The sequence below is a fragment of the Pelecanus crispus genome, chromosome 2 (assembly GCF_030463565.1).
Source record: "Pelecanus crispus isolate bPelCri1 chromosome 2, bPelCri1.pri, whole genome shotgun sequence".
Lineage (NCBI taxonomy): Eukaryota > Metazoa > Chordata > Aves > Pelecaniformes > Pelecanidae > Pelecanus > Pelecanus crispus.
Window position 1 is genome coordinate 122,762,839 of NC_134644.1, and position 26,767 is coordinate 122,789,605.

Here is a 26,767-nt window from a genome sequence, read left to right on the forward strand (position 1 = left end):
AATCCCAAACCTTGTTCCTTTGCACTGACTTCACTGGGAGCTCATGTAGCTAGAGACTCCCTGCCTCAGCCTGGAGCCTGCTGGTCCGGATGAGCTCCGAGGAGAGCTTTTCAGTCACTATAAACAAAAAACTCCTTGCCCAGACCCCAACACCAAATACCGGGAGCAACAGTGAGAGGAGAAGCAATGCTTATAGTGTGCTGCTGGGAAAGAGCAGGAACTCTGATCCTGGAAAATGGCCTCTAGACCTTCAAAGCAAGGTGGGGGGACCAAGAAGTTGCTGCAGTTGCTGCGACTTGAGCAGCAAACACTTCCTTCCCTTGGCAAAAGCTAAATATTTGCTACTACCAGAAGTTAATTTACCCTTTCTACGCATTCCTCTAGCCTGTCATACAGCCCTTTCCATAATCTTGCTGAGCATGATCTTAAAACCAGCTAGGACCCTTGCCTCTGCTGCACTATTTAGACAGATGTTCCAGGACTCAATTCGTCAAACCAGAAGAAGCCTTTCAGTTTGCAGTACAATTTAATTGGTGACTAATTTATAACTTTGAACTCATGTCAGTATTTCATCTAACTTGAAACTGAAATATTCCCCCTATGGAAACTCTGGGATGGTGTGGGGGGGGGTGTCCTCAGCAGCAGCAGATATTCTTGACAAAGTTCTGGTATTTAGTTCGACTAGATACTAAAGGGAGAAAGTTGAGGCAAGAAAATAATCCTCTTTCAAGAGCTTCCAAGTGGAGGGAAGTGTTGCCTTGGCTAACATCAGTGGGTACGCCCGTCGAGGAAGAAGTTTTGCAAGCCAGGTTTCCAGAACCACTGACAGGAGGCTTAAACCTCCCTCATTGTCAATTCACCAGCATCCATGAGCTAGCCTTTATGCTCTTCTCTCCTTCCCAGCACTTACAGACGCAAAGGACAAGTTTTCATCTTCCCCGTTGCTTCGCTCTACCAACAGCTGGAGGGTTTTTCAGGAGTTGACTGGGGGAGAGAGAGGATGTAGAGGCAGAAGGAGACAATATAAAGCCTGGTTTATTTACAAGCCAGTATTAAATCCTCTGTGTTCACAGAGACTGGTTCACCAGGAATGGATTCTGTTCATTAATTTAGGAGAGGCAATAGTGGGATTTTCTTTCAGTTTTTAGACTAAGCTTTAGACAAGCTTTTCTTCAGCACTTTTAGAGGCTGGAGCCTTACAGCAAGGAAAGGTTTGGAGACACCTAGACTACCTCAAGCCACCTGTTTCTCCTCTGTTTCCACACCAATTATTTACGTTGCCTGCATGACTACACTGTGCTGGGTTTTTACAAAGGACAAAGGTGTTGTGTTGCAGCACGAGAATGGCGGGCACAGCATTGGCTTTTAGTCTTTCACACCAGAAGACAGAAGGTTCCTCATACTGGTCCCTAAATTTCTGCCTATCTGTTTGTGTATTAGGAACCCCTGGGAGTGCAGCGGGCTCAGCTCTTGCTCCTTCTCTCACACTTAGTCAATCATCACATACATACAAATTAAAATAAAAAGCATGTTAGATGGCAAATCTCAACATATTTATAGAATGCTAAAAAACAAGCTTACCATATGGTAAGCACAAGCGATGTGTTTTTACAAAGCGATGTGTTTTTACGTGCTGGTCTGGTCCCACTTGCAAGGAGCTCAGGGGGCAGTCCCAGGCTGGTAAAGCAGCACACTCATGACGGCCTCCCCTACCCTTCCACACTTTGACATTGCCTTGACTAAACAGCCACTTTGGATGGGGAGGGGAGATAAGGCACCAGAAATAGAAGAATTGCAGAGCTGAACAGCCTGACACGCTGCGTGAGGGGGGGAGGAACCTTCATGAAATTATAAATATGCAGAAAACAATGGGACTCTGTGGTTTCCGGTGGTATTTTCTACTGGCAACCAAAGAAGCCCAATTGGTTGGCGTTTTTTTTGTTAAAAAAGATAACAACCTAATGTAGAAACACAGCAGCTGTAAAGTTTTAAAAAGACGGATAAAAGGCTTTTATTTCTAAACTGCTCTCATCCCACTCAGAGCAAAAATGACTGAATTGTTACCATCCGAGTTGGATTAATGGTCTAGACCGTGCTGTTTCCCCAGGCCTTCCCCACTTGCCGGCAGCCAGATGTCCCTGCAGAACGATGTGTGTGAACACCCCTAACCAGAGGCCTGAACCCTGGACACCTTCCTCACGTCCTCCCACTTCTGTGGGTGAGAGCGCAGCCTGTGAGGCAATCGACTCCTGTCAATTAAACTGCCACGTGCCGGCCTTTTTAATCAGGAAAGGTACGAGGTCTGTCTTCAGTGCAGGGCAGGAGCGCACGGTGGACCTGGTTCCCACCTGTATACATTGGCTACCTCTTGGTTGCATGTTGGGGTAAGACCTGGCTGTGCACCCACCCACCACCCATTCGGCTTTCCTTTAAAAGGAAACCCACAGCGCCGGTGAGAAGGGATGCAAGGAGCCGTCACCACATTTGTCCACGTGAGCATCCCTAGAGGAGAAGGGAGAACTGAGGCATGTTAAAAACATGCCCACCTAAAGAAAGGAGAATTGAAGCAATGACTACCCACTCATCATCATCATCACCACCACCACCATCACCATCTTCATCATCATCTGGTCTTAAGAAAAGGATCTCTCTTCTCCCACCAGCTGTGGAAAGGACTAAAAGGGTGCTGAACAGCATGGTTGAAATACAATCATTAGCAACCTTCCTTCTGCCTTCAGGGCCAAAAGCAAGCTATTCAAAGAGCACTAGGTCTGTGCTCTGACCTCCCATGCTGCAACCCACAAACTAACTGCACTGTGGCTCCTCATGGAGCGTAAGCATTTTAAAGAAACATCTAAGCATAATTTAGACATTTCAGATGGAAAAAGTCCAACGCATTTCTAAACATCAGTAGGTTGTTCCAATCTCAGTCTCTTCTAGTTGTGAGCATTTTTTCTAGCCAAAACTAGACCAACTCAAGCTTATAAGCAATCCCGGGGCATTTAAATGCACATCTTTCAAAACCACAGACTGCTTTTGAAAGCTCTGTATTTAATGCCTTCTTCCGGAGCGACATCCTCCAGCTATCTTGAAACGTCCTCCAGTGAGCAGCAGAGACTGGACGCCAGTCAGCATCTGGGGTATTCCCATGGGCAAAGATTAGAATGCACACAAAGCCAACACCAGAACTGCAAACTGCTCATCTCCCATGACAGCCTGAGAGGTTCGTTAATGTTTTCCAAATCCAAGACTCCGCAAGCCTCATCTGCCTTCCAGGGTGCTCTGTATATCATCCTATTTCTGTGCAGATTGGAGTTGAATTAAGACAACAACCTACATAGAAGAAAAAAAATAAAACCTTTTTTTTTTGTCCAGTACCCAGTATTTCATTTCCTCTAACCTGAGAAATATCATGCCGAGTTAGACCTCTCCCAGTCAGCAGAGCATACGAGGCATTGCATTCAGATGTACTCTCTAAGGAACATTTCAGGTATCACAGTTTAAATTATGGATCATGTAGCTCGATTAAGAACTGGCAGATCCTGTTGCCTCTTTTATGCCTTTTTAGATGCTTTTCTCTTGACTGCTGCTGTTTAGGTGTTTTGTTGTTGGGGTTTTTTTCCCTTTTTGGTTCACCTTTTATTATTTCAATAAACGCGAAGTTAAGCAGAAAGAAACCGGTACAGCGCTGGGAGTTGGGTCTAGCTGACTCTTTCACATGGTGCATCCGGAGCTGCAGACTCCACCCTTCATCTGATTTATTTTAAAAGCCTGCTGTGTCCATTAATGGAAAATTGGACTCTGTTCAGGCTGTGATGGTGTCCATGGACAGGAAAATGGAAAGTTTCAGATTAAAGCTGCAGGAGGCCAGGAAGAAAAAATATCTGGTGAATTTAATTGATGGTGGCAGCACAATTATTACAGACAAATATTAAAGAAATGGCACTACGTGACCCAAACCAGCTCCTTGGTTAGAAAGATAAAGGATAGCATGAAAGTCTGCAAGGCCACCAGGCTGAGAAATTGAAATATTCCTCACCAGTGGGAAGTCCAGTCACTTTGCAAACTTGATCTTTTGAACGTATACGATAAGACATCACTGTGACATTAAATTTGCTAACCATCCAAGTTATTGTCTCCTTAATTTCTTAAAGATGTCAGACATATCTGATGACACTTGGGCCTCCCCTTCTTGCTTTTGTACTCATCATTGAGTTTGAGAAAGTAATAGAAGTCTCAGGGACATTATTCTGTAGTTTCACTAAAATAAGCAGCTAAGCAGAGGGAAGAAGCCACAGTAACAGCCTTCACTGAAGACCTGCTCAGACATTGGAGAAGCCCACCAAGGCATATGGAAACCCATCTACACCTGGGTTGCTGCTGTCCATAGAGCAGAAGCCAGTAAATCAGTGAACAGACTTTTCAAAGCACAGCTGAGCTTAGATCCTAGCAATGGGATTCTTAAGGGGAAAAAGAGATAGATAAAAAGCTGGACAAACAAACAGAATTGCTGCTCTTAAACGTCCTAATTGATTTAGTAACAATACTGTTATATGATTTTTTTTGCAGTTAGTGTAGCAATAAAGTAAAAGAAATATTTTTAGCATAACTGTAACTATGGTTATTTGTATAAGACTACTATAGAATGTAGGAGGAGATGAAACCAGTATGATGACATGGAAACTTAATGGATTCTACATGCCCCCCCACCCCCAAAACTCCAAAATCTTAAAGAATGCTCGAGCTGAAATCTCACGCCATGGGCTTGCTTTATTATTTGTTTTTAAACCATCGCATGGAAAATTATGCTAGAATTCTATAGCAGGAATATATTTTTGGAGTGGTCAAAAATATTTCAGAGTACTTTGTACCTTCCTATTAAGGCAAGATAGCAGTACCTCCAGCCCATTTAAGAATTTGTCATGAAGTGAGTTCATGAAGTCCCTCAGAGAGACCAGCGTGAAAGGCATTGGCTCTTTAAGAGTATGTTCCCTTCTCTCCTTTCCCTAAAAAACATAAACACTCGCAAAACCTTCCAGTCTTTACCTTTGGATGAAACGACTGAGTGGACTGGGAGCTGGTGCAATGTAATATTCCATTATTTTCCTCCTCCTAGCTCTAGTCACAGCCTAAGACATTCCCATCAGCACACCATCTGTTTAAGGGAGCTGTATCTGGCCTGAAGCCCATACGAAGTGAATAGACTATCATGACTGATTGATAAGTAGATTTTATTTGCATCAGTTTAAAAGAAGATGTGGTTCAACTCACAGGGCAGAACACAGTAATAGACCCACGTTTCCTCTAGGCTAGAATACTCTCCCCATTTTCCCATGAGCTGCTGAAGCCCCAGATGCTGGCAGCAAGAGGTTACACCATCGTCTTGGCTGTTTTCCACTGCATTTAATCCTTTAAAACTGACTTGCCGTGGTTTCAAAGAGGAGGTTGAACCAGAATGGTGCCCTTGTGTCAAATTTTCAGAAACAAGAAGAGTAAAAAGCATGAGAGAGATTTTGAAGGGAAAGGGGAAGTTATTTTCTAGCTTTTACATCAATTTCTGTAGCAAGAGGTTAAGGGTTCCTCTGTCAAAATTTTCAGTGGTGCTGCCTTTGCAATTCAGTATTTGCTCTGGTGAACTACACTGCTTTTCTCCAAAGATTTCTGAATCACAAAGGGTTTGTTTTATGGGTTTGTTTGTCTGTTTTAACCCAAAAGAAAACAATATAGTTGAGTTTTTTTCCATTGGAGAGGCTGTGGTAAGCAACTTACCCATACAACACGGCTATTCACAACATGAGCCACCCGATGCTTTGCTCAGCAATTTTAATATTCCACTTTGAATACAGCTGAGCCACATGAAATTCTGTTGTGTAAGGCTCTCCTTGAAAGTAGAGATTTCTTTTCTTTGGTTACAGCTCATCAAGTCTTGAAGCTACAATCATCTGTGTTAATCTCTGCACAGTCTGTTCCTAGTCATCATCAATAATACGCCCAAGGAGCACCCATGCTGAAGACAGTATGAACAGACAAGTATAATAAAGAAATAAAAGCTGCCTTGCTGAAATTTTTAGCTTCTGTGTCTATCCTAACATCTTAATTCTTTGAATATAGCTGGAGACATTAAATGAGAGAAAACAATTAACTTAGCCTTGAAGGAGCATAACATTTGAAAGAAAGTTCAGCTCTGTTTTCAGAGCAGCCGTCGCTGGAGTGATTTGCAGATCTCCGTCCTTGGCAGCAGGACAGCCAGAAGCGGGATGGCAAAGAGAAGAACTTGGATGCTGTTTTCTTCTGCCTGCCAAAATTTATTGTCTCTTAGACTACAGCTATTGGGGTGTTCTCCACTAACTGCTGAAGTGTAAGTTTGCTGCACAAGTAGACTGGGTCATTCAACTGCTGGCAAGCGAGATCCAGGGCAATGCTGGCAGAGTCACATACAACTTTACCTCTAGCTTGATCTCCTGCAACACCGAAATGGGGTTGGCACTTCTGTCATTCAGCTTAAATGAAGGAACTCACTGTAAGGGCTGATCACACAGAGAGCTGCTGTGCACCCCTGGCAATGTAATCTTTTTGCTGGCATCGGAGATTGCCCGCAGGGTTGCAGACTTATGGGGATGAAGTGTCTTGATTAAAATTTCCTCTGACTGCTCTAACCTGAATGAGCTTCATTTGCTAACCTGTGAACTTCTGGAGGTAACTGGCACAGAGGCACAGGGACCCCTCCCCTGAGAAGGCAAAGAACAGACTGATTTTTAGGCATCAGCAAGGGAGAGGTGACTCCTTGAGAGAAGTTCTCCATGCCGCGTTCGAAGCCAAAGCTCATTGCTTGGCATCCCAGAAGGTGCGTGACAGCAAAACAGCAAATATCCCTTCTGGTTCCCATCTCCAGCCAGGGCTAGAGGGGACGATTAGCCGGACTGGCTCAGTCTCCACAGCTTTCAAAGGAAGGCCTGAGAAATATTTGCCTTGTGTTTCCCACCCCAGTCAAAGAATGCTTTCTGCTTTTGTGATGTGACTGCTAATTACAGCAGCGTAGTTCTTACAGTAGGCATTTCTACTTAACAACAACTTCATGCTTGAACCATAGTCCTCTTAGCAGAAACTTTAACCTTCTTGTTAATCTCTCCGGTGTTTAGTGATACTCCTGTGCTTTGGCATGGCAAATGGCATTCCCAGCTCTCTACCTTTCCTTTCCATCTTCATTGCCTAATGAGCCTAACTACCAGTTTCTTAATCTGAATATCCATTTCCTCCAAACAACATCAATGCCTTCTCCTTACCAGTTTCGAAGGGGTTGTGCTGGAGGTTTCTTTTATTCAGCCAGCTTTCCCCAGGTAGGCATCGTTCTTACACAGCGCTGGATGCCTGCAACTCCAGCATAAACAAACTTGTTGGTGCACCAGCTTTCCTCACCGGCAAGGGCTACAGAAACCAGAAGTTTAAGTGTAAATGTGGATCAATCTATCTCCTATAGGAAAATGGGCCTTACGTCTGCTTCCCAAGGTATACTGACCCTCAAGTACTTGAACCAATGTAAGTCTTAGGGTAGAGCAACCACCTCTTCACCAGCCTCATCTGTAAAAGTGCAAGTTTGCCTCCCTCTCGAAATTATGTTTGTGGGAAGTGATGAAAGGCATGGAACTGCTGATGGCAAACAGCAGGAAGAAAAGCTCGAGCACTCTCAGTTCCTGACATTACACAGCAATCTCCTACAGTCGTGCCTGCGAATGCAGTTACGGGATTTCATCCATTGCCAGGCAGGAGTGTTCAGAGAGGCTTGCCCCCATTTTACTATATTCTTCTATATACAGGCAACAAGCTGGCAATTGAACAAGTTCTGAGCTATATGTTTTTAAACCTTAATGACGGACCATAAGACAAAATATACTAAGCATGCTCTCAGTGTGGTTTTCAAAGAGATTTTGTATACCATCAAATCACGGACTTAACATGCCAAGTGGCTACACCCACCTATTCTGGAAGCCAAAACATTTATTAAAAGGTAGATGAGCACTGTGTGACTGCTTTCCATCAAAGATAGTAAGAAGGAGGTACACTCTCCACCTCGGTGATCAAGAAGAGATAGCACAACTTTCTCACCAGCGTTCTTCCAAAAAATAGTTAAATTTTCTAGCAGAAATCAAGGCTTACACAATGTCACTTTCAAAGCATAGTTAAAAAAGGGTTAAGCTTCTCAAACCAGGCAATTAATATGGAAATGGTTACACAACCTTCATGGGCTCCTCTAATTCCTTCTTGGGCCTAAACAGACATGCATTTATAATATACCCTAATAAAAAAACACCTATGAATAAGCAACACATTTTTCAGAAGCAAATCTCTTCCCATTTTAGCTCCTAGTACAAAAGTATTTCGCCCTCAATTTTTTTCAGTCCTGCCCCCAATCCCCTTCCCCTCACCCACACCTTCTTTTCAAACAAAATGAGCCTGTCCCTGGGTCTATCATCTGGAACAGGATTAAAGTTTCACACAGAGCCTGTTGCCTGGTTCACAGTAGCAGATGATCTGTTCAAAAGCTTCTGCTCCAGGCAAGACAAATTTGCTACGGAGTTTTCTTCAACCCACAATCTCCTTTAGCTTACAGGTAGAACAAAGCTGGAGGAAACCTTTCCTCAGCACTCAGTACAGTTCCCAGCAACTAACTTTTCTACAATACTTAATAAAAGCATCCTTTTCAAAACATGTCCTATGTTGACATCGCATTTCTTGAATTCTTCCCATCTTCTTGTTTGAGGATGGGAAACAAGAGCATAAATATATATACACCCATCCACCAGCTCGGACACAGGCGTTCAAAAGAGTAATAGTAAATCAGAACTCTATCCCTTACCGAGTGTTTTAATAGGTCCATTGCTTTTTTAAAAAATAATTTTAAAAGCTTTTCCTATTGCTTTTTGCTAAGATCACTTGCTCTGCAGATTTTCAGCTTCATTATTAAACTGGTACTGAAAGATTGGTATAGATTCTCTTCCAGCATGAAGTACAACAGGCACACAGCTATAAGCAACAACAGAATCGCTTCAGTGGTAAGCATCAAGTTCATTTAATTCATTTAATAACATTTTCTGCTGGAAGCTATGTCACAGCTGCCCAGTCCACAAGATTTTTTCAAAGCAGCGTCTCTACTGCCTGTGTTTTAGTAACCCGCTTGTAGTCAGCGTCCCTCAGCTTTACAATTTCAGTCCTTCCGCGGCACTTTCCTTTAAGTAGAGGCTCTTTATCATGAAGGCCAGCCACACACATGAGTCACTCCTCTGCAGATAATACAAGCCTTGCCCCAAACCGATCACTTCAGTGAGGGAAAAAAAAAAAAGACTTTCGGAAAATAAAAGTGTAAGCCAGATAAGCTCAAAAAGGTATTACATGATTCAGGACCATCTCTCTCAGAGCGGTTTGATCAGAACCAGTAGAGGTGAAAACAGCCTCCAGGGACCTGCTGTCCCTCAGAAAGACCAGCACACTCCGATTTCTCTCTCTAGTCCCACATGCCGACAGCCCAAGAACTGGGGAGCCTTATCATAGAATCATAGAATCATGGAATGCTTTGGGTTGGAAGGGACCTTTAGAGGTCATCCAGCCCAACGCCCCTGCAGTGAGCAGGGACAGCTTTAACCAGATCAGGTTGCTCAGAGCCCCAGCCAACCTGACCTTGAATGTTGCCAGGGATGGGGCCTCTACCACCTCTCTGGGCAACCTGTTCCAGTGCTTCACCACCCTCATTGTAAAAAACTTCTTTCTAATGTCTAGAGCCTTCAGACAGTAAGGTCCTTAAATGACAGATACTGATAAAACCAGAGGTCCTTCCACCAGCTGAGCTACAGACCCATTGCTTTGCATTTGGGCATCATTAGTGTCATTGCATCTTTCCAACGTAAAGGAACCCCTCCTTCCTCAGAGCTGTGTGTTTGTTACTTTGTATCTTTGACTGACTGGAAAAAAGGTCAATTAGATATAAATAACCCAACCTTTGTGTATTCATTCTCTAAAATACTGAACATAACCATTCGCTAGTCTTGCAAGAGCCATCTTAAGCTTGAACTTCGGAAGTTTCCTGCTTCGAAGATCATTAGGACAACCCTGCAGTGTGTTTTTTACCATGCAGTATCCCTCCTTCTGAGGCAGGGCTGAATTAAAGCTCAGGCCGCTGCTTCCTCAGGAAATCACGAGATCTGTTCTGCCCCAGCTCCTGCAGGCGCCCGCCTCCGCAAGCTGCCGGTACGCGCCTGTCCTCCCCACCTTTCCCCTCTGCTGGCATCGCCTCCCCGCCTGGGGCTGTTTGCGACCAGGGAGCCCACCCTGCACCTCTCTGTGCCTCTTCTCCCCTGGGTGCTGCTGGTGGGAATGCACCCCGTCCCAAAAGCGGTCCGGGGTGGGGAGCCGGGGTCTTCCTGTAGGTGCCCTCCCACGGCTTACCTGTAGATTTGTGTCCTGGTTTCGGCTGGGATAGAGTTAATTTTCTTCCTAGTAGCAGGCATAGTGCTGTGGTTTGGATTTAGTATGAGAAGAAGTTGATAACACGCTGATGTTTTTAGTTGTTGCTGAGTACTGCTTATGCTAGTCAAGGACTTTTCAGCTTCCCATGCTCTGCCAGGTGCACAAGAAACTGGGAGGGGGCACAGCCAGAACAGTTGATCCAAACTGCCCAAAGGGCTATTCCATACCATACGACATCATGCTCAGTATATAAACTGGGGGGGGTTGGCCGGGGAGCAGCGATCGCTGCTCGGGAACTGTCTGGGTATCGGTCGGTGGGTTGTGAGCAATTGCATTGTGCATCACTTGCTTTGTATATTGTTATTACTATTATTATTATATTGTTATTATTATTATTATTTTACTTTATTTCAACTATTAAACTGTTCTTCTCTCAACCCAGGAGTGTTTCTCACTCTTACTCCTCCGATTCTCTCCCCCATCCCATCGGGGCAGGGGAAGTGAGCGAGCGGCTGCCTGGTGCTGAGTTGCTGGCTGGGGCTAAACCACGACAATTTGTATCGCACGCCTGCTCTGCACTGCCAGCTGAGACGTCACCTTAGGGCCGCAGCTCGCCGTTCCCAGGCTGACATCCCCACCCTAGCGCACAGGCGCTGACAAAGGCACCGCTTGTTGCAACAGCCAGAAGCCCGCCCAAGGGCTCCATCTCTCTCACCTCTTCCCCCGCAGCAGGGCTAACCCTCCGTCAGCTTGCTGCTGCCCACGCTGGAGGGGCCCTTTGCTCGCAGGGGCGGCTGCCACACCGCACCCCGGCTCTGCTGTCACCGCTGCCACGGCCTGAGGAAGAAGAAAGTCAACCCGTGCCTTCAGCACCTTGAGACAACTCCAAATACACAAAGATGGATTTGGAAGGCCCTGGAGCTCCACTTCCACCCTACTTCATCAGGCAAGACTGATGAGCCTCGTGCTGGTCCGCAGGAGCCATCCTCACCTGAAGCAGGTCAGGTCGGTTCAGAGGGTGCCTCTTCTTCCCAGCCATGTTTGACAGAGGAGCCCAACTTCACTGTTAACTCCGCTTCCTTGATTCGCTTAAGTGGCAATCAATTTAAACCTGCAGTGTTTTACTTACATCAACCAGAGTCTTAGAAATGCAAGCACATTGCGCTAAGGCACAAAAATGGAAGCAGAAGCAAACAGCTCAGTGTTGTTTAACATGCATGAAGTTAAATACAAAGGAAGTGGACTTACTATGCAGGGAGATACTAATTCGGCAGCTGCAGAGACTGAATTCCCACAGAGCCAAGGCAACGTAATGCCTGCTGCAGCCAAAGAACCCTCCTGCAGCCGCCCCAAGCATGCCCCCTGCAACCAAGGAGCTACAGCAACCCTGGATGCTGCTTTGGCCACTGGCTTTCCGCTGAGACCACCAGCAAGAAAGCAAATGGGTGTCCTGGGTTTTGGTACACTGCTATGAGCAGCACAGACAAGATGAAAAAAAAATCCAGACTGCAGCCTACCCTTGAAAGTTACACAAGAAGAGAGGTACACAATGAGCTTTTCCTCCGGCAAAGGTTCCAGCTATGATTGCAAAACCTCAGCTATCACACAAGGACTCTTTTGTGAAGACTCCCAGGGTCGCTAGTCACTTCAAAATCGGCAGAGAGGTGGCACGGCAAGGATCCTACCATATTGCCACGACTGGCTGGCAGAGCTGGTTGTCTGGGGAAAGCCAGCATGCTGCAGCCATTACTCCCAGCACTGTCTGAATTTCCAGACTGGAAGGCCATGAGGGTCCACGGCTGGCTGTGTCTTGGCTCACTGCGCATGAGAATGGGCTCAACCACCTGTGCCATGTGTCCCATTTTGGTTTCAGGACTACTGCTCAAGTGCAAGCACTGTTTCTTTCATGCTTGTCCCTCTCTCCCCCTTTCTTCCCAAACCTGAGCTTTACCACCTGGCAAGAAACTGGCTCACTCCAAACTCAAACCAGAGCGTGGCCCAACATACATGGATGACATGCCAGTATAAACAGACCCATTGCAATTAATTAGGACAAGCTTAGGTAGAATACAGGCCAGAGTACATTGAATTCTCTTTTTTAAACTACAGCATTTTTTTCTGAAAACCAACTAATCTTTACCTAAAACACTCCAGTCATAGAAACTGACTGCAATCCTTTGTAAAATTTACCTTCTTTGTTAAACTACAGTGTTTTATTTGAAGTTAAAATGTAGCTATACTTTAAAACCCAGCTGGTGGATTTTGTTAGATTGAAGCAGATACGCCTCAGCTAACTGTAGCCTTCCAAAAGTCAAGTGTCTTGCCTAGACTAGTCACCAAATTTCTATCTATGGAGAGATAAGCACAGATTCCAGAGGGTCTTTCAGTGACATTAACACAGCAATCTGTTCATGAAGAATCATCTCTGTGAGGGCAGCCCTCTTCTTCCATTGATGATGAAGGAAACTTTGTCAACTTAGATTAAGGGACTATATTTAGCTATCTAATGGCGTGTGAGACAAGTCCCTCTGCTCACTGAAGATTTGTTATCAAGCTCCTTTTACCATGCAAACTTTCCCCACAATATTATCAACTCATCATTAAATATTACTTTCAGACAGATTGCTTTCCCGGGCACTAATATATCAAGACTAATTTCTAACAGCCATTCAGCAACCAGAAATGAAATTATTTTAAGAACTCTTGAGATTAATTGCCTTACACTCTTTATGACATTCATTCAAGGTTCATAATCTTCGTTGCCTCTTCCAATAATTTAAGAGACAAACCACTGCTGGGAACAGTGTTAGTCCCTCCACCCCTCCAGCTGACAAAAATTCGCAGAGTTCAAAAGAAATCTTGGAGAATGGGAGAAGAAAAAATACACAAAGAGCAATCACTACAGATATTGAGATTTATTGCTGATTTCCCCATTCTGCAAAGCTGTCAACCCGCTGCAGTTCCAGAAGGGGATTATCTCCAGAAGCCCCATGGCCTCGGTCACCGTGCCAGTTCAGACGACGTGACTAGAGACCTGTATGCAGCAGCTTGCTGCTTACAGAACAGTTGGAGACAAAATCCATCCTTCCTGATCCTGAATTCATGGCAGGATCTGGGCTCTGACATAGTTTGGTACAACCCGGTATCAGCTTCCAACAAAAAAACTGGGGGCATCCAGTGGGGAATGCTGCTTTTCCTGAGTTCAGTTCCCTGTGCAAGAAGGGAGGTTCTGAGAGGTTCTCACACAGAGCCGTCAGCATGAGACAGTGCAGCTTTTCCTTTACCACATCAATCAGAAATAGTTTGTCTTGTGCTTTGAGGCAAAGGCTCCTAACCATCCTGCCAACTGTGCTGCTCTCTTACCAGCACTATTAATAGCATAGCTTTTCTTTTTTAATAAAAAAACAATAGGTCTCTCTTCTTGTGTTTGGTTGCACTTCTTCATTGCTGCCGCCGCATTTTATTCGTGGTAGGGTCTCTAGGCTGCAAGTCAGCTCTTTTCTAGCTGGTGAGATCTGGTTCCTCTTTATGTGCCTGTCCTTTCAGTGTAAACAAGCAAAGCTTCTCCAACTCCACTGATCACAAGGCTGTAAACAAAGTATACCACAAATTTAGTATCAGACGAGTCCCTCTACTCGATACAGTGCCAAACAGCACAACGTTAAGAGAAAGGTATTATTTTGTCTAAACATATTTCAAACTAGAGACAGTAACCCAGGCGATTTTTTCATTCGTCTTGCTAAGAAAAGGCTGAAACCAGAAATGTCTTATTTAACTGATCTCATCAGAAACTACCCTTCCTATATTTTAGGGCTGGTGGTATTCCCATGAAAATACACAGACAGAAATCTAGATAGAGAAGGTTGCACCTAGTTACAAGAATAGCTGCACACCCATACACTAGTAAAAATAGGATTGGAAGGCCGGAGAGTTTGAACTTCATTAGGTTAATGATTCCCCCTTGCAATTTCTGTTTGCGTTCTCTCCTGAAAACTTGACACTTGACAAAGTCAGGAGGACATGTAAAGCCTAGGTTTTGGGAACTGAGGAAATCGGGAGAAGGAATTTTGCTCTGGGGAGATCCCACTGGCATAGCGAGGCCAGTAGAAATTTCCGTCTTTACTTCTCTTTGTGAGGAACCTGGTGAAAGAACCTGCCCCAGCCGAAATGGCACGTGTGCCCAAGCGCTTCCTTCCTGTGCTGCTCACAGCGCAGCAGTGGCACTAACGCTTCTCTCCAAGACTCAGGCTAGAAGCAGGGCTCCAAATCAGGATGAATGGTATTATAAACAAAACCAATCACTGAAATAAGCTGTCAACCCACTCAATCCGTGCAATAGTTAATAATCCCCAAATCTCCTCTGGTATCTATCATAGCTGACAGGAATATGGTGGGATACCTAGTCGTCTCCCCTTTTATAACAGTGCAAAGCTAAGTGTGCTGACCTTTCATCTTAGCCTCATGGCTTAGTTAGCTTATGAAACAGAAAAGCTCCTTAATGAACTTTATAAACAAAACAAACTTCTGTTAAGTTCATTTGTAAGAGGGCTTTTTTCTTTCCTTGGGAAAAAAAAAAAACCCATGTAAAGCTAAAGGCTCTCTCGTCTTTAATAGCATTACATTCACTTAAATCTTAGCTTTGGTGAGCTGTTTTAAAAATCACATAATCGCCCTTGTTCCTGAGGGAAACAAACATTGTATAACAACAGTACAGTATCTTACAATTACACAATAAACAGCCCTGGAAAGTAGGTGCTACAGACAGTCTGTAGACAGTCCACTGTGGAGACAGAATACCTCTGGATGTGGAATTACCAACAAGGAGCAAAGGGCAGTGAGGGCTGCAAGCTTTTTAGAAAGATCTAAAACATGTGAGTCTGTGTGCCTGTAATTACGAAAAACCTCTGAGCACTTTTCTCTGGAGAGGGTTAACCCCCATGCCTTCCCTGGATTTCAGCTCCAGTTATAAACATACCCTCTGCATTAATTCCTTCGGAAGCTAAGGTTGGATAATGTATTCTTTATCCTAAAGAAAAAAAAAACACTGCATATAGGAAGACCTAAAACCAACACAGCCTTAGGAATGACTCATTTTTTTTTCATTTCATAAATGTGTTGTTTTCTACAACATTTTTAACAGAGGTTTTAAAAAACAGACCTATCTTTGATGTATCATTCTAAAAATTAGACTGGCAATTCTGTACAAAAGATAGTAAACTGTACAGCCCTGTTCTGTAAAAAGGTGCCTGCATCTAAATTGTTCTTTAATCCGACATCAGAGAAGAAGAATTCCCTTCTGAAGGATTTGAAATCTCAGGTATCCACGTGCCCATGCAATCCAGATTACTAGGCCAATAGAAACCATCATTATAACTTCAAGATGAAGCAGAGCAGAAAACATGGCTAAATGCCAACCCTTTGATATACCTTCAGTTTACTGTCTGGCAAATCATCCGGCTTCTGTTTATTGTGGGGTGACAGCTAACTGCATTTGCCCATCACTCAGAAATTAACATATGATACGGTCCATGACAATGCTGGAGCAACACTAAAAACCTCACGGATTAATGAACTCATGAGTGCTTTGCAGCTTCTATCATCTAGCAAACTATTTCCAGAGCTTTGCTGATAAGCCAAGGCACTGCTGATGCACAAGCAATAACAGAACTCAAATAAATAAATACATAAATAAATAAAAGAAATGGTTATCTCTCTGAATTATGACAATCAAAGCATTAACAGTGACCTAAGGGCTAAGGCAAAGTTTCTTTTGAAGATACAGATGTGTTCATCATTTATATTAATTCCAGTGCATACAGGGCATGTAGTATGTGTGCAACTATATGGGTCCGTGTGCTCACATTAACAAAGGTACACATGATTTTTAGTATACATGTCAGTGAATGCATAGATATTATAAAAGCCTACCTCTAGCAAACACATGTAAAAATGGTGAGGAATGGCAAAGTTAGTGGTCTAGACTAGGAGTAGTTTAGGTACACTGATACTAGTTCAGCCTCTTGCACACATAGGCCACATAAATGTATTCCAAGAGCTAAAAAAAATGACACGACTTATTTTAGTATTTGAGATTACATGCACCTAACATACGTATGGGGATGCATATTCACACATATGCTAGTTTAAACTGAGATTCTCCTCCTGTAACTTCTTTATCACACCTGGAAAAGAATATGCTTATTCCATTCAGTGCAGAGCTGAATCTTTAGGAAGGCAATCAAACTGGAGGGGAAAAAAGGAAGCTTAAAGCTTTTCAAAAGTAAGCAGATTTTTATTTCCAACAACAAATCTGTCCTCAGAGATACATGCCTAACCCTGTATTGAGTTGCTGTTTGCATTGCAGAAGCATTTAGGAGCATCAGCCATGGGCTGGGATTCCCTTTCACTGGGTGCTGAACAAACACAGACCAAAAATCATTGTCTTTGACCAAAGGAGTTTGCACCCCAATCCTTTATTCTACTACCTAAAAATTTCATGTTAGGTGATCCGTAATGTGTGGGCACCTGTTACAAAATCCAGATACAGCTTTGGAAAAAGTTTGTTATCATTATTTCATTTTTCTACTATTTTCATTTTAGGCATTCACAGTACACACTGTCTTAGGGAAACTTGAATGCACTCTATTGGTTAAAAAGATGCTGTCACCAAACCGTGACTCCTGTGTTTTATTTGCAGTTCCACCACTAATTTATAGCATGACTTTGAATGGGTCATTTATTTGCCTATTGTGTCCATTTGTCTAGCTGTAAAACACGCAGAGTGAATTGCGGTGAGGCTTAATGCCCAAAATGTCCATGTTCTCCCACAGAGGCAGAAGAAATACTCTTCTATTTGTATTACTGTACTGCATCCATCATTGCACACCTGGTTCTCCTTACATGCAAAATATTACTGGCACTAACAGAACTTGACATTTAAAAAGTATTTCCACATGAAGCACTGTGTGGAAATTCATTTTTACTGTTAAGAAAAAAGTTCACGTGGGCACTTACCAAGAAATTGTTAGCACGTTGGCAGTCATGACAAAGAACAACGGTGATAAGCTAGCAGTGATAACCTGTTAAATTGAAAGGAAAAAAACCCGCTTTGTGAACTTGTTATATCACAAATGAAAACTGAAATACTTTTGCTGAAATCAAATTTCTGCATGTGCAGCCACATTTTTTTTTTCCTTTCTTTTTTTTCTTTGTTTTCTTAACCGTTAGATGCAGTACCTAAAATAGACAGTCAATGGACAGGAGAAACCAAACGAGTCTATGCTAAACAGTGAAACATTGCTAAACACCACGGAGCTTCCACTCCTGCCCGACCTTCCTTCCGATGCAAGTACAGAGACTACATGCAGGCACCTCCTTTCCCCTCTGGCCAGTGGGAGGCAGGCCAGAAACAGCAGAAGATGACCCAAGAGGCAGGGCCACAAGAGCTGCGCAGCCAGCTTAGGGCAGGAACCCGACTGTGGGGTATCGCTGGGAAAGCACAGGATGCAAAACGTGCTGCTCATTAGGCTGGGAAACCAACAGCGAAAATAGCATGGTGGTCACACATCGCAGTTCAATTTTGACTCCTAGAGAAGCCGGGACGCAGCAGAGGCAGGGCACGGAAGCAGAGCAGAGGGTCCCTTATCACACATCCCAGCTGGCCTGGCCTGGAAACCTGCTAGCTTTCATTTGCCGACAGCAGACTGGGGACAGCAGTCAGATCCCGGGCTTGAAAATCTTTATATTTCTGAGGAGAATGAGAGCTTGAAATGTGTTTATGGGTGTAGAAAAGCCAAAGAAAGGAATAGGGTATGGGGTAAAGAAAAACACCACAACTTCAGTAGGTTTATATTACAAATCTCTCATTCTACCAAGGTGTCCTGGGCAGAGAAGCTAGGGGCAAATGACTTTATATTTTCATAGTATTGATCCCAGAAACAGCTAGACCCCGACATACAATGGTTTGTAACACAACCCTGCCTCAACAGCTACGGAGCTACCACATCTGCAGCCTGCACACAGTTTTGGACATTTTGTTGCCAGATGGATAATGTAAAATGGAAAGAGTTCAGAGAACAGTGACAGAGTCATTAGATGGAAGGATTGATTTTCAGTCAACAGTTAGGATAAGCAATGCCTGTGGGAAAGGAAGACTTGGTAGTGATTTACAAATACTCGGGAAACACAAGCACTGAAGAATGAAAGGAACTATTTAGGATAATGCAATATTGCCCAAGGAAAAAGATGAAATTAAGAAACAAAACATTTAAACAATTATCAGCTAAGATTTCCTAATCGTTGTTTGTCTAGTTGACTCCCAGGGGAGACAGCAGAAACTTCATTACGTAACCTATTACTTGTTAAAACACTACTACATGTGCAGTAGGGAAGCAAATGCCATTTTAGAGTAGGCTCTGTGCACCAGACCTTGGACTAACAGTTTGTTAAGTCAATACCCACTACATTGGTTATGGCTGCATTTTAAAAGGCAGGGTTCTGAACCTGCCTCGAGTGTAATCATTGCAGGATCACGAGCAGCAGCGGATGAAGAAGAGATGGTTGTACGTCACTCTAAGAGGTAGCTGGAGAGGGGACAATAATCTAAAGCTGGCAGTGAGACCACGCAATGGCAGTGAGCACCACACAGGAGCAGTGGTGCTCGATGGGGACTGTACAGTGAATGTCTCTTCTGGTCTATTTGGGGATGTTCTCTACTTTAGGGAGATTCAGGGATGCAGGAGATGGCTTTTTTTCTTCCGAGAGATTATCATAAATAACACCCTGACTATTGTCCATTTGCCTACAGCACAGGCACCTTGCGGAGAGAATGAGGCAGGAGATGGACTTGATCCAGGTAGGATACCACAAGACTGCAGATCCACTCCAATTCCTGCACAGCAATCAAACTGCTGGTATCAATACAACCACAGATATACCTCCTGATATGAACTATTCGTTCATCTGACTGAAGTATTTGCACACTGCCTACCACAGCAGTGTACAACACAGGTGATACTGTAAAGCTCCAAGCTAACAGAAAAAGTGAGCTCCCACTTGAGGGGAAAATCAAAGATATGTATCAGCTCTACCCCTACAGCCTTGTACGTATACATACAAGCAAACATACGACTAAATAGATGCACCCAAAAGAGACTGACAGAGGAGAAGGAAAAGTCACAAACTGAGAGTTATTCTTCAAAACTCAAGAAGATGATATTACAGCTGTCCACATTCAGGTCACACCTTGGCCTGTCTCATAGTCATTTGCAGCCACAGAGAGCTGACACCTACTCCAAACAGTGGAAGTTAACCATTCAGGAGCTGAATCTTTCATGCACTTTACCTAAATACAGCTCCTAGGCTGGATATCCAGCAGTTCAAATGCAGCACTCTAAAATACATCCACATCTTGTTCCAGCAGTCTGGATTCTCCCCTTACACACCTTGCAGCAGCTGTGCTGACCTACAAGGGATGACTTCTCATTTACATCAGTGTGAATGATTGTAGAATCAACTGCACTAAGCTTACCTTAGGCTAATACTAATTTATTACATAAAAATATACAATATTCATGACCGAGCGTGTAAACAGGAACTAATGAAGGGCAGCAGCTGTGGTATCTCCAGAGCATCCTTTTCTTTAAGCTGTTCTGAAAGAAACTGAAGTGCTGTATTTGAAAAGTGACACAAGTTAAAGTTGTGTCACCCGCGCCCATGTAGAGTCCCGTTTATTAGAAACTTGAGAAGAGGCCAACAGTGGAGAAACAGGCATTTAAGAACCCTCTGAAAACAGGCCTTATCAAAAACAATACACCATTCTACTGCCATCATCCCAAACCTCTGCAAAAATGTAGGCTGTAGCCTTTTGGACTATTACAGCAGAACACTGTTGTATTTTTGAAAAATTATGTAAGAGTGTCTCAGTGCCAAAGAGAAACAAAATGTGGGTTGGAAGAGCGAGCACATGAAGTAAGCATGTGGAAGAAAAAAACAAAACAAAACAAAAGGAAAACACATTGCTAAAACGTCCACCTTTGATTGTTTATCTAGAAGAGGAACACATTTAAAAATGAAAAACACGTTTTCAGGGAAGCTAACCATATAATTTGTTCCAGGGGAAGAATCTAAAGTCTAGGGACATAGTTCAGAAGGTAATTTTCCTTCAAATCCATTTCAGCATTTTCCAAAGTGTTTTAAGTGCACATTTAGTTTTTTTAAAAAACCACCTACATTGATGTTCTGAATGTCCTTTAAAAAAACCAAACCACAACAAGCTAAGTGCAGTAATATCTCTTTCTTCACTTTAAAGGTCACAGTTGTCCTCCTAGGCATTCAGATGCCTTAGGAAAAAGAAAGAGCTTGCAAGACAAAAGAAAGCAAGCAAAAGGGCAAACTAAAGTTAATGATTTCCAAATATATTTTGGTGCTGAATCTCTAAAACTAGGAGGTGGAAAGGAAAATTTTAATTAGCTATAACCAGCATATTTTGAGCAAAGGTCCCCAAGAGTTTGACATACAGTCACTAATTCTACCAAATGACACAGACTGGATGGTTGAACCCCAACAATTTTAGAAACAGGAATAGCGCCACGGACTCTGCCTACTTACTTGCTTAAAGGAACTGTGACCAGGCAGTACAGCAAACGCTATTTTTAAAAACATTCATACCGTGAACATTTCTACAAAATTCTGACACAGCTTTCAGTGATTAGGAAAAAAATCCAAGCGTAGCACCATTTAACAAAACATTTCCATGTGAGCTGAAAACATTCCTGAGAAATCATTTCAAACCTTTCCTTGCACAGAAAAAACAAAGGAAAAAAGATTGTTTCTTAAAATAAATCACTCTAAATTTAATGTGTCACTCCATTGTACCGTGGAAACAAGACTCATTTAAAGGAACACTTTATTAACACCTATTTGCCTTGATCTCAACTATTTCTATAGTTCCAATCACTGAATTATTTACAAGTAATTTTATAAATAAACAAAATCCTTGGCATTTCAGAGTGCTTTTGTTATCTCAATCAAAAAAGAGTTCTAGCTCTTTACAATGTGTACCAGGAATTGAAGGAAATAAGTGTATCCTTGTGATGAATACTTATCTACTCTGTGCATAAGAGGAGAGCAGGCTGATCTCCTCCACTGCTGGAGGACACAATTTGCAGAAATTCACCAGCCTGGCCCAACTTACCCTAGATGAAACAGCTTCTGCGGTAATGCAGATAGCGGGCTTGAGCTAGGACTGCAGATCCCATCATGAAGGAGAAGGAAGAAGATTAGAGCAGCATCACTTCAAGCACAGGGAGAATGCTGCAGGACTGCTGGAACAAAGATTGGGCCTGAATAGTTAGATAACTAAACAGAACAGATGGGACTTCTTGACATAGCTACTCTAGTACAGGGAGTGAACAAGAACCAGGAGAGAAAAGAGAGGGCAACCCAGCCCTGTGGCTGGATTGTGCCACAGAGAAGGGTCTTAAAACAGCACCCTTTTACAAGTTCGTAATCTAAGTGGGGCTGGACCCGCCTAGAAAGGGTGGGACAGCAGAGAAATACAGACTCATTTGTCACCTTACAACCTGGTCCCTAAAAAGGGAACCAAAGCTTGTGCGATCCCTGCTCCAGTTTCTGAATAAGAGCAACATACTTCGAGGAGATGCAGTAATAGGAAAGACCTGCTCATTGTAAACACTGAAACAGAAACAGAAGAGGCTGAACTCATTGTACCTCATGGCCACAGACATGTGAAAGCTCTAGGGTTTGTGCATCAGAGAAATCACGGCCATCAAAGATAACTCATCGGAAGTTGGTAAGGCATGAACTACGGTGAAGCTTTAAGGAAGGATCATGAACCATCACTTAGGAAGAAAAAAGTCTGTGTTTCCTCAGTGGTGAGATGCCTATCTGAAACACTGAGCTTTGGATACTGGTACACCATAGCGTCGCAAAGCAGAGGAATGTGGGGCTCCAGATTATTAACCCACAAGAATTGGGACAGTCAGAAGTTTTGAACTTCTTGGTTAGAAGAGATTCCCAGATTCTGTTCCCCACAGGTCCAGCATTTGCTCCTTATCAGGCTGAATTACCGGCAACAAGATCAACAATGGCATTGCTGAAGTGCTGGGTAACAGACTTCATAAAGCAGAAATATCCTCATGTGTGGAAGAACTTGTTGCACAGTGGGGATAAATCCAGCACGTAAAATCACCCTAGGAAAGAATGTGCTCTCCTGCATCTGCATTTGTAAATTTGCTTTAGTGATTTATGAGTGGAGGGAGGCACTATTACCACTAGCTTTGAAGAGTTCCCAAGCAACTTTGATAGACAGACAACTACACAACTCATGATGTGAATGATCCCCTCCTTTCTCCTGACCACATTATGGTCAGACAAGAAAAGATGTTCAGAAGAGAAAGCAAAATTTGTTTCATAAAAGTTGTTTTAAAAAAATTAGAAATTAATTTAGTTTTATAGATAATGAAATAAAAAATAAATGGTTTGGAGAATTCTTTGCTGAAGGACCTTAAGAACAGGCAAGATCACTGCTGAGCCAGTTTCCCTATTGGATCTACTTCTTGACCACATAACATCAGAAAATTCTGGTAAGTCTGACATGTGGCTTGAAGACAGGACATGGCATCCTAAGGGTTTCCGGTCCTTGACTAAGCAGAAACCTGGATCCTGGGAGATACAGAAATGCAGGACTCTGCGTTCTTTACCGCCTTGCCTTCTCCACCAACCTGCTGTGGTTATCCCATAGCCTCTACGGTATCAATTCTCGATCAGTTCAAACCAGCCAGCATTGGGTAGATAAATGTGTCATTCTTGTCCAAGCTACCATTGATCCCTTCTATCCCTGACTTTACCATTACTTTAGAGAAAGATTTTCAAGCTGCAAAAGCTGGCTGTAGATTTTGAATATCTAGCATTTCTGAGGTGTTCAGGAACATGTTGTTTATATAGCCAAGAACACGGATGAGGACATTTTCAAAATTTAGATTCTGACTTAATCTTCCTATCTGGAATGGAAAGATATGAGGGATTTAGTCCAGACATGACCGTGATTTGTTAATATTACAACTATACATGTACATACCGTATAAAAAGTGTGTTTCCTCTGATTCACTGTTAAAATGCTAGAAAGTTAAATGTCATAGTTCTTACTGTAAGTGAACACAGAATACTTTACAAAAGTTTTCCTTAGTTTGTGTACACAGAGTCAATCCTTGCAACCTCACTTCCCCAAACTGCCAAAACCTCTGTTCTTACAAAAACGTGTATTTTTTCCAAAGACAGTGTTTTGAAATGGCTCATCAAGTTCACTCACTGTTCAAAATAAATCATTCTATTTATCATCAGGTCATCTTCTCAAAACATCAGGAAAAAGCTTCTGATGTACGTAACCTTTGTTTTCATTCTACTGGTGGAATTAAAGCAATGTCAAGCTTTTTATAGACATAATATTTGTTTTGTCCCTCTTCTGCATGTTTTAACCAGCTGCTAAGATAATCATCAAAAACCACCAGGGAAATGGATCACTCTTAGTGCCACTGAAAACAGCTACATCAAGATAGTCCAGTACTACCAAAAAGGCAAAAATTACAGCAGGCAAACATCAGTAACAACACATGCTCTTTTGTTTCTTGAGGGAGGGCACTGAAATTTCAGAGTTACATCTCTTCTGTATGTATGTCTACTTGAGAATAAGCATATGTACACATGTGCACACAAAATGCTATGTCAGGTATGGAGGTCTAGCAAAAATGAAACAGAAATCTTCAGAACAGGATAAAAGGAACAGTTAATCTTTAAATGCCATATTCTGTATTCATTAATTCACATGAATTTTCTAAGCTGTTAACATCATTCCTCCTTGTTTACATACATTTTTCATCTCAGCTGGACTACAAGCCATTTCTTTCTAGCTCTCCTCTGCTTTGCTACATCCAAAGTTAAGGCAACCAAACATTGCCAGATGGGTAACTTCTCTGCACCTTAGCAAGGATACTTTGATTCAGAGAGATCCAGCAGCTACAGAAACAGATGAAAAAGGCATTGACTGGGACAGCCAAATACATGGAAGAACACCGAGGGACCTGGATCTCCCCTGTCTAAACCCCGACTAAAGTGGTCCAGCGTGTATTGACAAGCCTTTTTGAAGTAACCCAGACTTGAGAGATCTTCGTAGAGCAGGTGCTGACTGTGAAGCTTCACAAACTGCAGAAAGTCAGCAATGAGCAATGAGAGGCACCAATGACCACCAATAAGCGCACCGATTTGTGGAAGGCTGGTACAGTCACTGGAAACCTGCCATAAGTCAGCAGCAAAAATCCCTGCTAAAGATGACAAACCTGGTAGACATCTTCCCTCCCAAGAAAGATAGGACGGGACTAGAACTAAAGACAAGCACAACCGGATTGCTTGTAAATAGGGTAGGGAAAAATTAAATACAAATAAAACATGGAGAAAAAAAAAAAGAATATACTATTTTTCTCCCATGGTCATCAATCAAAAAAGCACTGTTAACAGCTGCAGATACTGTGCACAGGAGATCTCCTCCATCCTGCACAGTATCTGGAAGAATCCTGCATGCAGAAGCAGACCAAAATCAAACTAGCATTAACTGTTTAATTTCAGGTCAGCTTTGGGGATGAACTACCATGGAAATAAAACTTCCCTGGAAGCTTTTGAGCACACTGCCTGTTGCTATGAGAAGGCTCTCCATGCAATCTGGATTGTTTCTAGAAGCTTGAAGGCTCCTTGTAAACCATCTTTACAGTGCCAAAGCCAATCTCTGGTTAAAAGAAATACAGCAAATTCCTCCAGCCAACTCTCCTCTAAAGCCTCCTTCCCCTAGATATTGATTCAGTTGTATTAATCAACACATTGAAACGAACTGTGGGATTTTTCAACTTTATCCTGAGGGTCTGTTGTTAGCAATCAAAAAGCAAGACAAAAGATGCTGCTTAATCTAACGGCTTCAGCTGATAATACAGCCCCCTGAAGGAGCTGTGCTATTAAATCCATCGCCAAGGAAGGATTTTAAGCAGACACAGCTTTTACCAAGGGAAAGTAATGAAGCTTTAGCCTTGAACACCCAAAATAATGGCTCTTCCCAAAGGAAACAGCAATGCCATGAACCTGCCTGAAAAGCTGAGCAGCCCAAACAAGGGAAAGAAACAATCCAAAGTGAAATACATTGGAGAAAGGGGGGAAGCAAAACAGGTTTCGCTCTCAATTCTGCCCGTTAGCTTAAAGCTAACTTGAGCATGTCTACTGCTTTACCCTCACAGCCTGTCCAAAGTGCAGACATGCCCTAAGGGTTTTCGTTCCCTGACAGACTTAACTGGAGACTGTGAGTCTATGAAATCAGTAGACAGTGCGATGAGTCTGTGCATTACAGCATACTTAGGTGCACATTGCTCACAGGTGGACTCCGCTCAGCTCTCCTGGAAGAAGAAAACCCTTTAACCCTCCCTGCCACAGACCCTTGATCAAGAGGTGCATGGGCCTGGGCAGCGTTGTTACTTAAATGGTAAGTGATGCTGGCACCATGGCAACGGTGGCACCATGGCAACGGTGACAGAGTCAGCAACTTCATGATCCACACAGCTTTGAGCCAGCTGCACAGAACTTTTACCAGCAGCTGTAAATTTCTTTGAGATCCTCTTTTTCATATTCGCCTAAATGCCTGCACAGATCTCCAGCTTCCCTAAAGCACATTTTTTCTCAGAGGAGGTTTGCTCACTCTCTTCTGCCCTTTCCTTGTATTTTATTTCTCTTTATTTTTTTTTGAGCATAATTAAAACAATAATGGTAAATTCCAGGGGTTCTTTAAGAACACATTTAGTTCCGTGTATTGTCACTCAAAAGCAGCCAGTGTTTAAACATGCCTTAGCAGTCAAATGCCTAATGATAACGATAAAACTTATTTCTAGTGTAAATGAATCTGTCTGGTTTTCATAGCAATTAACTTCTGACCCAGCTTAAAATCAGCTACATGTTGCATTTAAAACATACTAAAAAAAGAGGGGGAGGGTAGATCAAATGACAAACACAATCAGCAGCCTGCCCTGTAAAATGTTTTCAGAAGCAGTATAAATGCTCACCCCTAGCAAAATCTTCAGATGTTTTTAAGGGTTTTCTTTTTTTTTTTACCTTACCAATACACAAAACAATAATCTCTGTATCACAGAGGAGTACTTCTATATATCAGCTTTTCAATTGCTATAAGAAAGCAGATTTCTTAATTATACCTAGTGTGCATTTAAAGGGCAGATAATCCTCTGCATTTCTATGTCTAGAT

General features: G+C 42.8%; 1 protein-coding gene across 1 annotated transcript in view; it reads right to left on the reverse strand.

The window, feature by feature from the left end:
• Nucleotides 1-13,984: 13,984 nt before the first annotated feature.
• SLC35D4 (solute carrier family 35 member D4) overlaps nt 13,985-26,767 on the reverse strand; it is a 57,287-nt gene continuing 44,504 nt past the window's right edge. Inside the window, exons 14-15 of the mRNA XM_009493671.2 lie at nt 17,473-17,537; nt 13,985-14,045 (exon numbers count right to left, since the gene is read on the reverse strand). Of these exons, the coding sequence (XP_009491946.2) occupies nt 13,985-14,045; nt 17,473-17,537 (126 nt within the window). The remainder of the gene's footprint in view (nt 14,046-17,472; nt 17,538-26,767) is intronic.